We start from the raw sequence: 21,752 nt of genomic DNA, 5'->3' as shown, positions 1-21,752 counted from the left end.
CAACTCTGAAATTTACTGACAGTTGAACTCTGTAATGTCTAAGATGTTTTCGCCACACAGAAGTGGAAGCTAAGAGAGTTTTAGATATCTGTTTATAGACTTTGTTATCTTATTCTGGGGCAGAAAAGGATGTTATGATATACCTTCTCAAACTAAGGAAAGAATGTTTTAATATCAGACATGTAGCATTTGTGTTAATTGTGGCAACCACCTGAGAATTACCTGCTTCACTTGAAATTGACAATGGTGTCTACTGCTAAGAAAATGAGACCAAAGGCTTTGAAAAGCCCATTGTTTTTATAATGTTTTCTGTTGCCAATAATATAATGGCATAGACGGGGTAAGTTATGAAGAACAGGTTTACTCTGGCTCGTGGATGTGGAGGTACGAGGTCTAGGGGTCACAAGGGTTGATAGCTTGCTGTTGGCAGAGCCCTGGGGTCATGCAGGGCATCACATGGCAAGAGACAGGGAATATATATTTTTATATATATATATATATATATATATATATATATATATATTCTTTCTGATCACTCTCCCTCTTCTACGACTACCAAAATTCAATCATGAGAACGGTACCCTAGGAGTTTCACCCAACCTTAGTTGCCACCCCAGAAGCCAACCCTCTAACCCTCTACTTGGATGAAGCTTCTGCCCTCCTCTTAATTCCGCACAGAGATGAAGTCTCAACACACGAAGCCTCACTGGACACACTTAAATTAGACCCAAAACATGATATTTTGCTCCTAGTCTATGGTTCATGTCTTATTTTTCATGCGAAATATAGTCATTTCATCCATGATCGTCCCAGAGTCTTAATTTGGTCTTGCATTAATTCAAGATTTCAAAGTCAAGGACTTCAGGGAAAACCCTTACAGTTGTGAGTCTTAATAATCAAAATAAACTATTTACTGTAGGAGTACAATGATATGACATGCACAGTGTAAACACTGTCATTCCCAGTGGGAAGAATAAGCAGGTAGAAAGGCATCATTAGCCAAAAACAAGATCAAAATCAGCAGAGCAGACAATCAATCTTGAAGCTCCATGTGCAGCATCTTGTGAACACTGTGGCAAATCACGGGCTCTCAAGGACTTCGGAAGTTGTGCACATATCACTGTGCTGGTCAGGCTTCCCTGGGTAGGGATGGGAAGTTGCTGGTCACCGCGTTCTCACTCCTAGAACTCCATTTGGGCCTCACCAGGCACTTTCTCCAGGGATGTTGAACCTGTCATGAAACTTTGGCTTGGTGTCCTAAGTTTTCTTCTGGAATCTTGTATTCCTGTAAATACTTACATAATTAGTTTCACATGAACATCAAGGCTGCCACTAGCTGCATCTCCGCCTATACCTACTTGAATCAGGACTAGGGTAGCTATGAAGCACTTTGAAAGCCATATGCTGAGGTGCCCTGGTGTTGGTGAGCAAGCCTGTTAACAACTGCCTCCCTCCCTGCATCTGCCCCAGTCCCCAGAGCTGCCTGAATCAAGTCTGTCTTGGAATGTATCTGGGCCTGTGATGGAAGGGGAGAAAACAAAGGTTTCTGAGATGCCATTGAGGTCTCCCAGTTACTCTGATACAAAGCAGTTGATTCCCTTTTACTTGCATTAATGTTTTAGCAAGCAGTTTCTCTGCTGCACCTCTATCCACTTTTTTTCCCTCATTCTCTGCCAGGCTTTGAAATTTTTAAATACTTTTACTCTGCTTTCTTTTGCCCTAAGTTGTCCCTGGAAATCTGACCTCAGCAGCCAATATCCATCCATGTTGTAGGTTAAATGACATGTAGTTTTGAAATTTCCCCAAGAGTGTAGACTGGTGCATCCACAGTTGGAAGGCAGTATGGAGAGGTCTCAGACACCTGAAAATTGACCTACCATTTAACCCAGCTATCCCGCTCCTGGGAATATAGCCAAAGGGAGTGAAATCTGCACACAAAAATACAACCTGCATGCCTGTGTTTATAACAGCACAATCCACAATAGCAAAGACATGAAAGCAAGTTAGAAGCTTGTCAAGAGAGGAATGGATAAAGACACTGTGGTACATCTACTCCATGGAATACTAGACACTCATTGAAAAGAAGGAAATGCTACCATTTGCAATAAAATGACCCCAATTGAAGACCATCACATTTAATAAAATATGCAAATCCCTAAAAGACAAATACAGTATGTTTCATCTGATAAAAGGTGATCTTCAAGAAAAACACAAAAACAATTAGCTATACAGCTGAACAAGCATATACATATATTCTCATAGATAAACTGTATAATGGAGTGTAACATACTGGGATGTGGAGATACATGGCAGTATGTACCTCTACTCATGAATAAAAGAAGGACTCCCAAGGAAACTGTTAACTATACCTTGACAATAAGATAATAGACTTTCTACATCTAAATGCCATGACACATTTAAATAACAGAATGTTGAATTTGCAATGGTTACAAAAAGACTATGCTAATGGTGGAAGGGAAAAATGGAAAGGGGAGAAAGGGAAGAGGAGGTAAAATCCCTATACCTAGAAACCTCTTATCATGGAAAATAATAATAATAATCCCAACAAATTAACTCATCCATTATTAATTTTGGTCTTCCATGAATCTTAGGAAACAAGGAAATGCAGCCAACTCTGTCAGTGTGTGATAAGGCTAGATTTAGTGCACTTCTCGGTCTCTTTTCCACCTGGGATTAGTTTCCTAGTCTTCTTGTTTTCGAGCCCTTGTCAGAATCACCTGCAATAATCCATGGCAGCATTCAGGGATTTTGTAGGCTGCTCCCCAAATTCTGCCAGCCTCTTCCAGTGTCTCATATTTTCAGATATGTATTACTAACAGCACCCTACTTCTGACATCAATTTCCTGCATTAGTCTTTTCTGTTGGTGTTAATAACACATTTCTACACTTTCGAAAGGGCAAGATCAAAGGTCATGGTGTTGGGCAACACATGGTAAGAGATAGGACATGTATATATGCACAAGGATACTTTTTAAAAAGTTTATGGAAAATGATATTAAAGGGTTTATCTTAGAGGCTAGTATGGTGGCACAGTATGCTAATCTTCTGCCCTCTGGTGTTGGTATCCCATATAGGAGTAGTTCATGTCCTGGCTGCTCCACTTACAATTCACCTCTCTGCTTATCAACTGGGAAAGAAGTGGAAGATGGTCCAAGTCCCTGGAACCCTAAACCCACATGGGAGACCTGGAGTAGGCTCCTGGTTCCCAGCTTCAAATCAAATCAGCTTTGACTGTTGTGGCTATATGGGGAGTTAACCAGGCTTCTTTCTGTTTCTTTTTTCTGTAAAATCTGCCTTTCAAATTAAAAAAATAAAGCTTTAAAAAGTTGTTTAGTGCATTTTGTATCTATGAGGAGTCTTCAATAAGGACATGAAAATATTATGAAAAAAACTGTATGGATATCAAAGATGTTTGTACCAAAATAAACCTTATCTTTAATTCTATTTAATCAACTTCACTTATTTATTTTAAATTTATTTGTTTGAAAGGCAGAGATAGAGAAAGAGAGAAACAGATAGCTTTATCCACTGACTCACTCTCTAAAAGGCAGTACTGCTAGGGTTGGGCCAGGTGGAAGTCTGCAGCTAAGAATTTCATCCAAGTCTTTGATGTGGATTCAGATACCAAAGTACTTGAGTACTTCTGCTGCTTTCTGAAAAGTGCTAACAAGAAACTGGATTGGAAATAGAGTAGGCAGGAATTGAACCACTGCCCATATGGAATGCCAGTACTGCAAGACATAGTTTAACCTACACTATGCCACGGTGTTGGTCCTTCCATCAACTTCATGAAGTTGCCTCATATATGTGTCTCCTGGTTTCCTTCCTTCTTCTTATAAAGCCACCAGGATTTAGTCAGGGGAGCTCCAGCAAAATGGCTTTATCCAATTCTAATGCCCTCCCAACCCACCACCCCACCACCTGCCAAACACCAGACATGGATTAAGTTTCCACCCTCTGAATATCTGGCAGTGGAAGTGAAATGTCCACATTTGAAGCTTAGAAAATGCATTCAAATCATATACACATCCTACCAACCATTAAAGAGATACGAACAGAGTTAAATTCCATCTCTGAGAGCCTTCAAGAACATACAGCAGCAACATCAAGGCTAGCACAGACTATGAAGGATATCCCACTTTGTTCATGACACTGTTATGCATTCAGAAACGTGTGCTTTGTCTTCAGAATTTGAATGCTTGCCTTTTACTTGTGTTTTACAGCTCTAGGCTTCCACATCTGCTCATCAATCCACTGAGGAGGAATTGAATGTCTGAAATGCACATGTGAATACAAAATCAAGCACCAAGGAAGAGATGTGAATGCAGCAGGCACTATGCTGGGGCCATCATACAGAGGTCCCTCAACCCAACACAGTATGGGCATGGGTGTATTAATTTTCACTCGAGGTTTTTGTCTCCTACAAACACAGTCATTGTAACTACAAACACATGTAAGGTGCACAAGGTGGCAACAAAATTTATGCAAAAGATCAAAGTGTATGCACATTTATGCATGATGGTTGGTTGCCCCACATGAAGAAATATTCATCATGATGCTTTTCCAAAAGGAAGAGGAGTAAGAGAAGGAAAGAAAATACCTGTTGTAGAACTTCCAGCCCTGACCTGTGCTGAAAGAGAGAGGGCCACTTCCCCCATGTTAACTCCTTTTATGAGGTTGGGGGTGGTACTTCTACAGGCATGAAGCCAACTGGCAATTTCAGGGTAACTTCACAAGTTCCATGTGGAGTTTAATATGCATATTTTCAAAGTGTCCTATCCTAGGTTCCAGATGAAGTGGGTGAATCCTAAAAAAGGGAGCAATTAATTGAGAGGTAGGAGGATAGGATTACATGTGGGTACATGTGGTAGACTTTCAGCCCACTCAGAGCCAATCTACTTCTTTAAACCAATCCATACCCTTTTAGAAATGTCATTGGGAGATCCCAGGCTCCAAGTGTCCTTGGGGAACTCACTAGTGAAGAAAAGAATCACAAAATAAATATATTTTGTATATTCCAATTTTCCAATTCCTCTTAGTATTGATAGAAATGTAAATGACTAGAAACTTGATTATAATTCTTAAGTTTCACATTTTCTACCATGACCTTCAAAAAATAGATCTCACAAAGATACCTCATACACAAAAAAACGTAGTTAGATTCTACTCATTCAGTTGTTGGGAAATGGCTCAATACTATTTTGTAGTTTAGAAATATCCAATCTGTTGGCGGAGGGTCTGGCAGACTTAGAAGAGTTTCCTTTTCAGGGACGATCATGCTACAGGCTTTAGAATCCTGCCTTTGCAGAGAACATCATTGTCCACATAGCTTCTTTTATGGCAGGGACATAATGGGTGGAGTATATTAGGGTGTGAAAACACGAGTTCAGAAACATTTATATTTGAAATCTATTGGCTGAAGGAGAGCTCTTGGGGAAGTGAAAGTGTTAGCCTGTTTTGTTTTCTGCTGTATCCTCCCTTGTTGCTTAAGGTAGTGTCTGACACAGAGTAAGTATTCAGGAAATATTTGTGTATTATGTGAATAAATGCTAATGAAAGTCTCAAACATCTATTTATTTATTTGCTTGAAAGGCACATAGACAGAAGGAGTCTCGGGGTTTAGACCTGCCAGCAGGCCCCAACATCACTGAGGCAGACGGTGGTCTTCGGCCACAAGAACCACCAGAGACAAGCTGGTGAAAGTCCGCGTCATTATATACAGGTTACAGGTTTTAAAGGGTAAGGAAGGGGAGGGCAGGAGGGAGCCTTCCTGCAGACCCCATGCCCACCAAAGACACTGCAATTGGCTGTATGACACATCTGTTTTCCTAGATCTTCCGGTCATGTCAGAGGTCATGTTCAGGTATACTCTCCTTGACCTCATAGCCATGTTGGAGGTCACACTCCACAGCAGGCCTGAAAGCTGTGCCTCAGGCCATGGGGAAGGTTAGGCTTAAGCCACGCCCTCCAGGCAGCAGGGCGGGGCCTAGGGCAATCGCCCACAAAGGAAGCTTTGCTATGTGACCACGTTGCATAACTCTAATCCAAGATGTTTAGGTACTAGCTTCCACACAGTCATGGGGTGGGTTGAGGTGGTCTTCTGCATCATATTCAGAGATTTCTGTCCCATTGCCTGGGACATACTGCTGGGGATACAGCATCTAGGTGTATTCTGCATGTCTCTTTGATGAGATGTCTACTACAGTAGTAGTAGCCGCTCTCAGTGGTAACTGGGTTTCTTTGCCCAGGTTCCTAAAGCGCCCTCATTGTATACACTGAGTCCTAGGACTGGTTTCTGTTTTGTTTTTCTGTGACAACACTCAGCCATTGTCTGGGCAAACTACATACCCATCTTCCTCTTCCCTGGAGCAATGAATCCAGGGAAGGCCCCCAGAGACTATTGCCTACCTGTATACTTTGGAACCACTTGTCAGAATTGAGAAAAGAATGTTTTGAGTCTCTTTGGAGTGCACACCTTAATGATTGGCAAAACAATAATAAATAATAGCTGAAATGTAAGACCTCCTGCTATAGGTCATGCATTTAACTCAGTAAAGGTAAGACCACAGAAGAGACTTGCTACGTTTGTTCCTTCATTGAGCATCTGTTGATTACCTACCTACTCTTTTAGGCAGTGCAATACTGTAAATGGAAGACTGGCAGCTGACACTCCTGCCTTTCTTCTGAGCTCCTTACCCGTGCAGGGCATGGACAGGTAGAAAATGAGAAGACTAATCATGCATCTAAGTGCAACTTGGACCAACTATAATTAGGCTGTCACACTTCCGTGAAACTTCCTTTTGTTACACCGTAGGATAAAATGCACAGCAATTATGTCACCCCTTTGAGCTACACTCATGACAGTTCCTGAAAATAATTCTTCTGAAGTATTGAGGAGTCACTGATACTGGCATTACTTATTGAGCACAGTACGAACAATCAGTTCATCCTACACCATCTCCCAAACCCATCTCCCCACCCGAAAAGTATTCATTATAATAATTTTAAACATGCAGGAAACCAATTAATGACAGGCAGAAGCAAAAATCTGCACACATGTTTAAAGGTCAAGTGACATGTCTTTTTTTGCTAAAGATTTATGTTATTTTTATTTGAAGGGTAGATTTTATAGAGAGAGAAGGAGAGACATAGAGGTCTTCCATCTGCTGGTTCACTTCCCAAATGGCTGCAATTGCCAGAGCTGAGCTGATCCGAAGCTGGGAGTCTGGATCCTCCATCAGTCTCCCATATGGGCTCAAGGGCTTGAGTACATGGGCCATGCTCTACTGCTTTCCCAGGTCGTAAGCAGGGAGCTGAATTTGGAAGGAGAGCAGCTGGGACACCAGGTGCCCGTCTGGGATGTCAGCACTAGCCTGCCTATCACCATGCTTGCCCCAAGTGCCATGTCTTTAAGGTCACATTTAGGTAACCTCTACCTATTTATCTGATTTCATGCCTTACTAAATATTAAAACAGAAGTACAAAAACAAGGCTTGTTTGGGACAAACAAAAAGTTTCAATCAAGGTGCATTAAAAAAAAACAGCAAAGAATAACATTGCAGAAAAGTTCTTCCAAGGGATTGCCATAATGAGAATGGAACCCAAGAATCCATTTGTCCACCAAAGGCATGGAAGCTATTCAGTGAAGGGTACAGAGCTGTCTGTCACTGAGGAGAGCAGAACTTGTACCACAGCACCCTACACTTTACTTAGAACACACAACTCATCCACTAGGGCACTCATACCCTGTTTCCACCGCACTACAGACTTTAAACAAAGGTAAATTTCAGGCTTCTAGAGCTTTCTTTTTATCCTTGTCTGTAAATAATCTAGATGGTAAACATACAAGGATACTGCTTAAAGTTTATGGAATAAAATAATGTTTGTTTGGAGGCTTTTTTTTTTGAAATGCTTGCATATGAGAGGTCTTCAAAAATTTCATGGGAAATGTGCATTATGGATAAACTGTGTGTGAATTTCTAAAGTTTGTTGCAGCAAAAAGACTTATCTTTAATTCCATTTTCCAAAAGTTATTGATGCCTTATAAGTAGAAGGGATCCTCCCTTGTAGTAGAATGTGTCAGGAGGCTTCTTATGGGGTGGGGAGTGAGTTTCAATGATTCTTAAAGGATGAGTGTGTTTTAGGTAGGTGAGGAAAAAAGCATAGCCTGATGCAGAAACACCACAGGAAGCTGTGTGTCAAGCATCAGGTAAAGAGTGCCCAAGGCAGAAGGGCAAGAGCAAAGGATTGACATTGGGTCCAGTGATTTTAATTTACCTGGCTGAATGCTCAAGCCACAGCCTGTGGCAGGACTTTGAAAGGACCAGCACCTTCTAACCCATCCCAATACATAGCTCTGACTAAGGGACAAAAACACAGGTGAAATACTAAAAGCAGGTCCATCTGCCCTGCTCTTACCTACCCTTTCTCTCATACAGGTGATTGTCAACGGGGCACCTGATCCCTCCTGGACATCTTAGTGTCTGCCAGCTATCTGGACAAAGCAACGACAATAACTTAGTCGGCAGGACCTGAATTGCTTCAAGTATTTCCTTGGACATAGTGCTATGGTCAAAAGGCCAGCTGATCTGAAGGGTATAGAGCAGCCCTGAGTAGTAGGATAATTCTGTACTCAGTAGGAGAAGAAAAGAAATCAGGCACAGTGAGAAGCTGACCAGAGACAGAGATGGTGAGAAAAGGGCACACAGTTTGATCTCCTGTATGTTAGTACCAGTTCCTTGGTAAATGTATGTGCTCTGCCACTGGAGGTGAAATGACTTGCTTATAGAAAATTTGTGTTTGCTTTGAACAGGGTTTGGTTTCTTTTTTAATTTTTTAAATTATTTATTATTATTTTAAAAATAATGATTACATGGTTGATCAGGATGGGAAGGATCAAGGTTTAGGAAAAATTGGGTGAACTCATTGCTTTAGGGCGTGGTTTCTCACATACAAACATACTCTGCAGTGCTTAAGGAATGGGATAGGCAGGGGTTCAAATGTCCAAGTTCATTGTTTAAAAGATACTTCATGGTTATTGATAAAGATATTGTTGTGGGGGCAATCAAACCCACCTGTTTTTTTTTTTTTTTTTCAGTTTCTAAGCCAGTCCTATTTTCTTCTTTGCTTTGCCAGGTGCTACGAGGAATGAGGCACCATCTAACCACAACAACCCTGCCCCACAGTATTGTGGCACTACCATGAGAATGCACTGTCAGTGGACTTGGGAAAGAAGACACTGAGTGTGGAAGATTGCACCCTCTTCTCCCACTCGCGGCAAGGAGGAGAGGAAAGCATTCCAAGGACAGTCAGAGCACTAGCCGGAGCAGAGCTGGATAAGCACTGCACACTAAGTGCTTGCCAGGAGCTTCCTTCTGTCCAGCACTCAGCAAGCATGACCTATTTTTAATGCTCACAGAGCATGATGAGAAGAGATTAGATTTCTCATTTTTCAGAAGAATGTCTACGACTCAGGGAGCAAAGTCCTCCCTGTCTCCACTGAGGTTCAACAGGGATAGGTTTCATGTCGCCATTGTGGAAGGGGTAGTTGATTGGCTGACTCCACATACCTGGCGTCACACCAAAGGAAGGTTCTAGATATGACTAAATACCCCTGAGAAGAAAGGAGAAGAACGAGGCACACATCAAAGCATGCTTACATTTTCTGAACCATAGCTCAAGCCAGGATGACCCAGAGGACCGATTTCCTTGCTAGTATATTCCTGTGCACCATCATACTCACCCTCCAAGAGGAGTCAGGGACATGGGGGCAGATGGAACCTACCATTTGTGGATGTAAAGGGCAGAGGTCTTTATCTGGAGTTGGAGGTCACAGAGAGGGAAACAGGATAGAGGTCAGCCCAGAGCCAACCCCGCCCCCCACCCCTCCACCTGCCTCTCTAACAGCTCCTCTTCAGAGGTGCTAAACCCCTGGGGCTGCTGGGGCCTCGGAGACATAAGCTTGAGGCTGCTACCTTTGCCCCAATAGTTGCAGACCCTGTGTCAAGGTGACACAGTCCACTCCAGAAAACTTCTTTAAATCTCAGTTTTATTCACTTACAAAAGAAACAAAATAATGCCTGTCCTGTGGGGCTGCTGTGTGCACTAAGTGAGATGATGATGTAAGTAAAGGGGTTGTGAGAATTCTAAAGAACCATGCCCTTGCTTGGTTCTACTCTGATGATTCTTGAGTGTTGACTGCGCCTTCTTCCATCAGCAGAGGAACTTGTCCACATCTTACCAACCGCTGCCCTCGGGACTTTGTCCGAGCCCCATACTCCCATATGTACTTCTCTGGGTGATACTTTTCCTTTGTTTCAATGTAGACCACATACTGAGATTGTATATAGTATCAAATCCAGTGTACAAATACAGAGGAATCATTTGCAAAACAGCCTCTGTCAAGAATAGTCAAGCTAATGTGACAACAACAAAATTCAAAGCAAACACAGTATATTACTCTGGACATTTTATAGCAGAAAAACTCCTTTTTTCTTATGTCTATGCACTTGAATGATATATATATATATATATATATCTGTATATACATATAATTTATAAACTTTGCTTTTCTAATTCAAATAAGATATAACCTTTATCTTTTACCAAATATTTTTTATAGTTTACAAAAAATTTCCCCTCCAGAATAGCAAAACACCTAAATTTAGAACTATATCAAAATATAAGAAACCTCATTTTAAAAATAATATCATTTGGCTTTAGTATATCTTAAAGTCAGAACTTTACCTCTGTTTCAATACTCTTTGGTCTATTAGTCCATTATCTAGGTCATCAGCAGGATAAAAAGATGGTGTCTGCTCCCCATGGCTGGCTAGACTGGAGGATTGTTCATCTCTGCAACCAAGAAAGAAGAGGTACATTGGAGGCCGTTCACAGGAGCTGTGATCACTGATCTAGTGGCAGTATGAGAGTTGAGGTCAGCTCACAGGAAACACTACGAGCACTGTCCATATCCACGCTCCCAACGAGGTTCCTAATGAACAGACTTCAAAGGTCAGCTCACACACTGGTTCCTGTAAGCTGGGAGCTAAGTGGTGCCAGTTCATGATGCTACTTTTACCTGTCTGGCGTATTTTTAAATGGCATCAAACTCTCCCCGCTTTCCTTTATGAAACCATGGGGATAGCAGAATGTATATTTTTGGGTTAATTTTCTTACTTGGTAAAATAACGCAGTAGGCTCTCTCAGGTCCTCTCTCTCCTTGCTGCCACTTGGGATGGGAGGGTGGCATTTTAGATGTTAGGAAATCTCATGTTCTTAGAATTATGCTCCACTAAAGTCTTCATTTTCAAATGAAGCAACTGAAATCCAGCAGGAATAACAATTTACTCCTGGCCACAGGTGACTTAGCAGCAGTGACAAGGTTAGAACTCAGTTTTTCTGGCATCCAGTCCAGAGATTTTTCAACCAGCTTTAAGAAGAGCAATGACCACAAAGCACCAGGAGATACTCCCACCTATTGTGTAGTTCTACCATTTGTTTAAAGAGGATGCCAAATGTTCCGTCCAGTTGTGGTCTATAAATCCTTTTTAAGATAACAAACTAGGCAGCATTATCAATGAAGTGGAATTACAGGCAAACTCATCTTCTCTATCTGATCCAGTATGCCAGTCCAGGCTCTTCAGCATCATTTATTCTATTCACTTGATTTTACAGTTGAAGCTACAGTTAGAAAAACCAAGCAAACCTCCAAGGTAGAGGAATAGCTAATATTGAAACAGGAGGTTGAAATTGAGTGTTTCTTCTTATTCCATCTCCCATCTTTATTAAGCACTTTCTGAAAGGGATTAATTAAATGGCATATGCTCAAGCCTTGTTCTACGATTATTCATTCTTGACACTACAACAATACACTTAGCAATAAGCAAATATCAATGGTTTTCAAAAAGGGCATCGAAAACACACATTATGAAAAGATTACATACGGAATTCAAAACTTTTTTTTTTTACACCAAAATACACTTTAGTTTTTCCACAAGGCTGCACTTTCATACAACCAATAGGCATTCTCTTCTCAGATGCAATCGTGACTATGTAACAGACAGGAGTATAGTCTGCACAGTGGGTAGAGTGAAAAGCCCCCATTCATAATCCCTGTTCAGCCAAGTCTTGGGCAACGTGACTATATGTGCAATCAACTTTCTTAACCTGGTTAGTAAAGCTTTATAACAAATGCAGGACTGTTTTGATGGAAAGATTTATATATGCCTGACATCAGTGTGAATTACAGGCATGCCAATATTGAAAATCATCAGTACGAGACAGCAGTTGAACTGGAGAAGAAGCCCAGACTCCTTGGCAATCGGACCAGTTCATAATGACAGCACCATCGACGCTGATCTGCAGTGCAAACAAACCTGCCAGCGTCTCCCCCAAGATTTACCTAAGATAGTATCAAGATTTCAGTAAACTTAAGGAACTTCCCACTCACAATCCTACCTATCCAAAAATACCCAGAAATTACTTTGAGCCTTTTTTGAGGTTCACACCCTCTCTTTTTTGGAAAGGAATAAAAGTTTGCAACAGGAACTTCACCAAAATTCCCAAGAGTATGCTTCCAAAGCGATATTTAGGTAAAATCCTTCAAGTAAATCAGTTGGTAGACTTCCAGTCCGGCTGTAACACAGGGCCACCTCTTTCTAGGTACAGAATATCCAACATTCTAAAAATGAAATTACTTACACAGGTTCTCACTAACACTGTAGTGCTTAGCAAAGGATAGGAAATACATATTATATATGCAATGTGAAAGATTTACAGTAAAAACACAGACTGGATTTTATAAAATAAGGCTTTTTTTTTTTTTTTACTGAGTATTTGCTGCAAATATTTAACCTTAAAAACTTGGTAAAACATCTTGCACATGAAAACATCACACTATTATGTAGGAAGATAGAAATTAGCCTAAGCGTGTGAGAGAGGTCTAGGGAAGGAATGTAGCAGTCATGTCTCCGCACTGCTAAGTCCTGCCCTATGTCAGTAACTTTCTGGCTGGTCTCAGCCTTCCTCCCAAGGGAGGCACCCCAGGAGATTCCTCTGCCCCTTGCTGATGACATTAAGAAATAAACTCTTGGGAGGAATTTCACTTGTTTCACATCCAGAAAACTCTTTGTCTGTAACTGGGGAAAGGAGTGGGGGAAAACTGGACTCTGTTCCCTCCTGAAGCCCTGGGCTGAATGTAGACAGGATCTCAGCTTTCAGCTCTGTTTTTTGCCCAGACTGGTCTGTCAGTTGCTTGCCCCATTAAGCTTTGTTACCCTGCTCACCCCAGTCTGCATGGATCTCATAAACATTTGGAGATATCCGTTTTCATTCTGATCGATGTCCAGGCAAGATGGATTTAAACCTTGCTGCCTTGCTTAGCTCTGCTCTCCGTCTTACGTCTGAAATTCTTTTCTTACAGTACAAGGATCTCACTTCCAGTCATCTCCTATAATAAAATCAGTATGTTTGAAATGATCCAGGAACACAGACTTACAAAACCTGATTTTTAATTTCATTATCGCTTTTATTCCTCGTCATTGCCAGAGTCAATAATAACATTCAGATATGAAACCTACCCCACATCTCAGAGCTTTTATCTTCTACCACAAATTGTTCTACATGATGTTTTGAGATGCTGTCATAGTTTTCATTACTTCAATGATACTCTTAAAAAAGTTAAAAACTCAGTGTGGTGTTTATGAAATCGTATCATTTTGAAGGCATCAGAAGAATATAAATTACCTATGCTGAGGAATCCTAGGAGAGTAAGTATCCAAATAAAACAGTGATTTGGGGGAAAGCAAAGGAGCAAAGGAGCAAAGGAGCAGCCTTTTCCAAACTGTGACTGTAAAACCTGAGTAGCAGGTGTCCGTTCTGTGTGCTCTGTATACATTTCACCTGCGGCAACCACAACATTTCACGTTAGAATTCTGGTGACAGGAGTTTGCTTGTCACTGGAGTCAGGGTTTGGAAAGCAATGGATTTAAAAATGAATCTTCAGTCATAATATTCCTCAAAGAGATTCCTTTGCTCAGATATTAGAAATGCTGTACACAATCCAGCTGAATATGGTGACAGTTTCCAAACAGCTTTAACTTCCTAAATCACTTACGCAGTTAGTATCATTGGGAAAGCACAGAACTCAAAAAAAAAAAAAAAAAAAAAAAAAGAAAAGAAAAAGAAAAGAAAAGAAAAACCCCAGTCATCATACTCACTGTAGGGCTGGTTCAGTGTGTGTGATCAGGGCTGTGTCTCTGGGGCTTCCAGGAGTCCGCAGTCCTTGACTGTTCTGCTTGTATTTTTTAATTAAATCCATCAGAACTGCCTGATGCCCAATTTTCTTTACCAGTTGCTGAATCATCCGGTCGTTAAGTGCTAGCAGAGCAGCCCCACTGACTTCTTCCTCTGGGAAAACAACAACAATAATTCCATTCTATGTTATATGCTGGAAAAATATTGGCAAATGAGCACTCTGAATGTACAAAATTATTCTCAACTCATCCTCTGTAGGTATGAATAAAATCACCCATACTTTTGCCAAAGACTCTGATGCTGCAGAATTTCAAGTTGATATCTGATCCTAAGAAAGTACCAGAATGTAGACTCTCAAGAAAAATCTTAATTATGTCCATGCTAATGCCCTCCCTCATTCTAATTCTCACAAGCATTGCTTTTACAAGGATAAGATCTCTTCCTGTGAAATTATCTATAGTAATTCCTAATCAATAGTAGCAAATACTCAATATTTCAAAATCTGACACTGCACAAAACACGTACTGCATTAAAAAAAGACAAACACAGCAGAAAACACAAACATTAAATAATATTTTAAGTATCTTTCAAAACGTGGAGACTCTCTGAAACAGAATATTCTGTGTGCATGCTAGGACAATTAGAATTTCAACAAAGAAAGGAAAAAATACTGCGTTGTAAGTGCTCCACTCCACACTCACACACACAGACATCGGGTAAGGAAAAGAATTTTCAATAATGGACAACACTCAGAAGTCTGGACTGTTCACATGAAACTTCTTGAAAGTACAAGCAACTCACCTTGAAATCTACGAACTAGCTCTCCTAAGTTTTTCTCCACCAGCCAATTGCAGACCTGTTCAACTGACCACGTTTCCATTGCTGTCTCTTGGAAATCCACCTGTAGAGTGAAAGATTAGAGAAGATTCTTCAGCCTTTCTTTTCCAGATTGTAGCTCTTTAGATCTTATTTTTAATAATCAGCTCATTGTTCTATTACAGTCCTTTGGACTATCAATATTAAGTTTTTAAGATAATTACTATTTTTGCAGTACACATTATGAATACAATCATAGACCACAGACTCATTTTAAAAGCAAGACTGATTTAAACCTATTGCCTTGCTTCTTTTCTCAAATTTCTTCACCTTCTCTTACTTTTTTTCCACAGGCATCACTCAGCTTTACAGAGAGCCAGAGCATATAATAGTACCCGATCCTGTACCATTAACACCCAGGTTTCTTCACAAAGAAAAGAAAGGTGTGAAATCATCAGGAAGTGGTTGACATTTACAAAAGGGGTGGGCAAGGGAGGAAAGATTGCTAAAAGCCTGACAGAGATACTTGGTAAACCAAGACTGGTTAACCCCTTGCTGTTCCCAGCTAAGGAAACAGCTTGTAACTGCCTCTCCTTGCTTTAGTTAGCAAGAGGATGTAGGAGCTATATTCTTGGAAGATTGGGAGTGTTTCTCTTTCATATAATACCCTGACTTATTCCACTCAGTTCCTGACCTTTACTGACTCTTATTATAATTGGTAAGATAATTAGGATAAAGTCAAACAATCATTGAAATTTTTAAAAAATTAGTTGGGAAGGTTGAGAATCAGATGATAATTAAATGTTAACAATTGTCTAAGGGAAACAAGCATGAATGGAGTATGAAAGACACATTCTCCAACTAATCTGTTAGTCTCACAGGCCTCTGTTGGACAATCACTTAGAAAACTTACAGCTAGTGGGTCAATGTCAATAATTTTTCCTACTTCTCTTATGCAGCTTGTTTCTTGTTTACAACTCACTCCAAATGATTTTTAATCAACTTTTAATCAGATTTACTTCCCGCAAGATACAACCATTTTATACATAAAGACAAGAAAGAACTACTTTCAGAAAAATGACAGTGTAAAGAAACAAATATTTACTCGCTTGTGTACTTAAATTTTATTGTTGCAAGTTTGGAAAATAAATACTAGTTTTTTCGTTTTTGTACATTTAACTAAGTTGCGATTGCCAACAGCTTGGAATGGTGGAAAGGGACATGAAGCTTATCTTTCATACTTAGCGTTCTGAAAAGGTAATAGCCTTCAAAAACCATTTCCAAGAAGACAAGTACACTTCAAAATAATGAGCCACACACTCATGAGGACTTGTAAGCAACCAAGTGGAAAAGCTGAAAACAAGGGTTAAATATAGAAAAGCCTCTTTCTGGATTACAGCAGTGGATTTAATTTGCTTCCACAAACAGTAGCCACAGAACTCCTCCCCTAGGCTAAGCAGCAATAGCAGGGTGTGAAAAGTCATTATTTGTGAGACTGTGGTGTAAATTAAAAATCACACCTTTCTGTCACACTTCTAGCTTCCTTGTGAAGAGTAGGACATAGAAAAAAATAGAAGAGAAAGAGAAAACATTTCTCTCTACTGCAAGATTAAAAGGTATTCAGGGCAGAGACTGCCTTGCAATGGATAAAAGGAAATTTGAAAATAAAATTAGTTACTTGGAACAGTTCACGTATTTCTCAATCTGTAAATTTTTATCCCAATTCTTCTGGGAAAAACAAAGCAATATATCAAATCAACTCATAAAAATATAATAAAATAAAAATAGCATATTTTTGCTCATTTGATTTTCTCAATATTTAATAAAATAAAATAATATTACTGCATATTGTAATGAGGACTCCCTGGTACGTGGAACATATGAGGCCTGCGCATTGCTTGGTCTGGCCCTGCCACTGCAACCATAGGCAGCAGGGGAAATACAATAAATTTGTGGCAGGTTTATTTTTAAGTTGATAATCTTATATGGCCCTTAAATAATGTTATAAATATCCCAATGGCCCTTGGCCAAGAAAATATTTTCAACATTTGCTAGGCAATGTAACATCTTGAAGTGGCAGCCTACAACTCACTCTGGTATAAATAGTGGCTACAATACTGAGGATTTTCACACTAGAATGGTTAACCAATGTTTCCGCAGAAAAAATGATGTATCTAGTGCTTTGGAACTCTCTGAAAAGATTACAAACCATGAGATATTGTTCCTCAATACTTCAACAAAATAATTTTAAAGTGTAGAAAACAGGATCTACAATACCACTGTACGTAAAAGCATTCTCACCCTTTTACTAAGAGAAATTTACATGAAGTGGTAATGAGTCTCATCTGACTAAATTGTCCTATTTTCTTTAAAAACACTTTGGTAAGATACAGTTTCCCTGCAGTTTTTCCTATTGTCTTCTTTTGAAGTTTTAACAAGTTAATTAAATAAACTTGTTCATATTTTGGATGTGTTGACCAAAGTCTTATCTTAAGGGTGTGCTTCACACAGAAACAGAGAATGATAATTATAATAATCAAAGAAGGCAAAGGTAGAGTAGTAATGCTACAAAGGAAATCTAAAGCAAATAGTGAGAATATTCGTGCTAAAAGGGTAGGGACAAGTTGTAACCTTTCAATAATAACGTTAAAGGCAAATGGCATAAACTCTCCAATCATAATACACAGACTTGCTGAAGGGATTACAAGACAAGACCTATCTGTTTGCTATCTATAAGAAAAACACAAACACCATCAAAAGTAGAAGAGTGGAAAAAGATATCCCACATCAATGAAAAGGATAAATTAGATTTCATGCATTCTAGTTTCAGACAAAATAGACTTTAACACAAAAACTATCGGAAGAGATGAAGTCATCACATAATGATGAAGGGATCAATGCGACAAGAAGTGACTATAGTTAATGTAAATGCACACACACACAATGCCAGAGTTCCCAGCTGTTTACAAAAATGCTAATGCATCTAAAGAGACATAGACTCTGATACAATCAATAATGGGGACTTCAGCAACCAATTATCATTAACGGACAGAATGACTAGACAGAAACTCAACAAAGAAACAACAAGAGGTAATCTATGACATCGTTCAAATGGATCTAGTTGATATCTACAGACATTTCATCCCACAGATAGAAAATACACATTCTTTTCCAGTTCACAGAAACTTCTCTAAGACAAACTGTATGACAGGTCATTAAGCAAGCCTCAGAAAATTCAAAATAATTGAAATCATACCATGTATCTTTTCTGACCACCAAGAAATGAAGTTGGAAACCAACAACTCAAGGAACCTCAGAACATATGCAAAAAGCATATGCTACTGAATGAACAATGGGTTATAGAAGAAAACAAAAGAGAAAATTTTTAAAATCCTGCAAATGAAGATAACAGCACAACACATAAAAACTTGAGGGATATAGCAAAAGCAATGCTAACAGGGAACCTCATAGCAATAAGTGTCTATATCAAGAAATTTGAAAGGCATCAAATAAATGATCTATGAATGTAGCTCAAGAACCTAGAAAAACAAAATTAAACCAAACCCTAAATTAGCAGAAAGAAGACATTATGGAAGACATTACAGAGATTCCTCAGATATCTGAAAATAGATCTATTGTGTTACCCAGTCATTCCACTCCTGGGAATATATCCAAATGAAGTGAAATCTACAAAGGAGAAAGTAATCTGTACCCCCATGTGTATATCAGTGCAATTCATAATAGCTAAAATATAGAATTAACCCAAATGCACACCAGCGATGACTGGATAAAGAAAATGTGGTATCTATACACAATGAAATTCTACTAAACCATAAAAAAGAATGGAATCGTGTCTTCTGCAGCAAAATGGATCTAGCTGGAGTCTATTGTGCCTCTGAAATAAGTTAGTCCTCCAACGAATACACATTGTACAAAAAATGTGTAATATTAACATTTTGTGATTTACTCATTGTTTGTAGCCCATGTCTATACTCTTGAGTATATGAATGTATACTGTTACTTTGGAGTAACAGTAGGTCTCCATTTTTCTTTTCTTTTTTCCATCTACTTGTCTCCCATCCAAGTACTAACCAGGCCTGAGATCAGACGAGTTCAGGTGCGTTCAGGGTGGTATGGCCATAGACCTTTCCCTCTATTTGTTATGTTAAGCATATTGCAATGTTAAGCTTGTGACTGTGAAGTGAATAAACATGCCATTGTAGAATTTGGGGAAAAAAATAACAGTGGAGGGGAGAGAAGGACAAAGGGAAAGAAAATATGAAATCTAGTCATTTCATACAATAAAAGAATAAAAAAACAAGAGTTATCCCATGTTTCCAGCAGCTCAGTTCATAATAGCTAAGATATGTAATCAACCTCAATTTAGATCAACTAGATAAATAAAATGTGGAAATATAAATAATAGAATTCTACTTAGCCACAAAGAATGAAATCCTCTATCATGTAACAAAATGAATGTTCCTGAAAACATTATGCTTAGTAAAATTAGTAATTCACCAAAAGACAAATGTCATATGCTTTCTCTGAGATGTGGTATTCATATAAAACACACACATGCAATGTGCAAGAATGAAACAGACATCTCATGATTTGGTTATTTTTATAACCTTTAACTATATTCCTATCAAACAATGATCTTCCTACTTCTCATGAATAGATTATTGCGGCTAATGGCACACTAACAGTGTGGTTAAAATTGAAAGCATGTTATTGTAAAAATTAAAGGAAATAACGAAGAAAAAAAGAGGTGTGGATTGAAGGAGAGAGGCAGGAAAATATGGTTATCTTTTTGAAATTGTATCTATTAAATATATGAAATCTGTTCTCTTTATACTACTAAGAAAGACATGCATCAAGTCCCTCAAAATGTGGCAAAAACATTAGGGAAAGGATATGCATAGACTTCAGAACTTCTTTGTGCGAAAATAGGCTAATCTTTTAACTCATTTTGTTTTCATGTAGTTTTAGTGAACCCACTTATTTTAAGGATGTTAATTATTATTTTAGAATTAATAGATCCAACAATACTTATCTATGGCCATTTGATTTATCCATTATGCTAATCATATTCATCTGTGGGAATAAACAGGTTAAAAGAATTGGAAATGTTAGGCAGAAGTGCTAGGAAAATTATAGGAATTATTCTATGCATGCAAAAGTGTCTAAGGCAAACAAAGCACCCACAAAAAAGAATGTAATAGTTTAAAAGCTTGTCTTGAAAACATCTGAGTATTTTGTACTACAAATGTCTACTTATTCCCCAATAATGCTGTAACTAGTCCCAGCGCCTCTCCAACTCCACAGAAAGTACCTCAAGAAAATCCTTTCTGTGTAGCAGCAACTGGTTTAGGCAATCTGATAACATTGGGTAACACTGTTGGGAGAATGATGGCAATTTCATGTGCAAGAAAATTTTTGTCTAGGAAATCGTGTGATGAAAACATAATGGAACCCGATCCCATAGCTTTATAAGCCACAATGGAAATGCAAACTGGACCCTGAATTCTTGGATAAGATGCTTGCCTGATCCATCAGGTGTGTTCTCTTCATGTTGCCACCTTGCCTATCATAGTTTGAAAAGTGGACTGGACATTCTCCCAGAATTTTCTGAAGAGGTGCCCACCTGTACTTAGGGATCCAGGGCTTATTAAACCTTGTTACCTTGCTTACCTTTATTGCAGCCATCTCTGCTAGCAGGAAGACTTGCCTTCTCAGATGCTAAAAGGTACCCTGTATTAGAGCAAAAGCTGATCACTGAACTAGAATAGAAACTCAGAAACTGAAGTATATGTGTGGAAGTATTAAAAAAAAATATCTGTAACTAGGGACAAAAGAATGGCTCACTCAACAAATTATTGCTGGTATAATACCTCATATCTACCTACAAATTAAATTCCTTATGATATAGATGAAGAGATAGCTAGTCAGGAGAAACTGAGGCCACCCCCTGTCTAATGGCCCCTCTCACTCCATCCAAAACAGTTACAGTCTGTGCTATGGAAAATCAGTTCCTGAAAAACTGCTTCCTGGAACTGCATTGGGCAAAACTAATCAGCATGGCTTCTCGCTGTTTCTTCCCAACTAACTATAATGAATCGTAATTTCATTACAATAAAAGCACCATGGTTGACACTTCTCCCAATATGCACCTGATGCCTTGATGCTGCCAAGATTACCAAAAAAGTGTGATCAAATGAATAATACTCCAATATTACACCAAATGCTGGTCTCTATGAATATTCAATTCAGCCCTGTCTCAGATATCACCCTATATACCTCAGGATTGTATAAAAGGATGGCTTTAAAACTCACTGGGCACCACACACTTCTATAAGTGCTTTCTCACAAAGCTTGTATTTCTTGCATGCAAGCAAATCTATTCCTCTGCTAATGTCACATCCTCAAATTCATTCCTGAATCTGAGACAAGAACCTGGGTCTAGCCAACTCACAACGCTCAGGAGAGTTAAACATTCAGATGCAGCAAATTTAATGAAATCAATAAAAACAGCTTAAAATAAGATTGCATAAGTTTTTAAAATAAAAATACATATGCATACATATATGTTATATTCCCTAAAATCAATAAAAGATAAATGTACAAAGAGCACAAATTATACATATATATAGTCAATTCAT

The 21,752-nt window shown here is 39.0% G+C and overlaps 1 protein-coding gene across 1 annotated transcript in view; it reads right to left on the bottom strand.

The window, feature by feature from the left end:
• SAMD3 (sterile alpha motif domain containing 3) overlaps positions 1 to 15,434 on the bottom strand; it is a 37,490-nt gene extending 22,056 nt beyond the window's left edge. The window contains exons 1-3 of the mRNA XM_058676383.1: positions 15,079 to 15,434; positions 14,241 to 14,430; positions 10,768 to 10,875 (exon numbers count right to left, since the gene is read on the bottom strand). Coding sequence (XP_058532366.1) covers positions 10,768 to 10,875; positions 14,241 to 14,430; positions 15,079 to 15,157 — 377 coding nt within the window. The 5' untranslated portion in view covers positions 15,158 to 15,434. The remainder of the gene's footprint in view (positions 1 to 10,767; positions 10,876 to 14,240; positions 14,431 to 15,078) is intronic.
• Positions 15,435 to 21,752: the final 6,318 nt, after the last annotated feature.

The sequence above is a fragment of the Ochotona princeps genome, chromosome 1 (genome assembly GCF_030435755.1).
Source record: "Ochotona princeps isolate mOchPri1 chromosome 1, mOchPri1.hap1, whole genome shotgun sequence".
NCBI lineage: Eukaryota > Metazoa > Chordata > Mammalia > Lagomorpha > Ochotonidae > Ochotona > Ochotona princeps.
The sequence above is the reverse complement of the archived record's forward strand: the minus strand, read 5'-3'. Positions and strand labels throughout refer to the sequence as shown.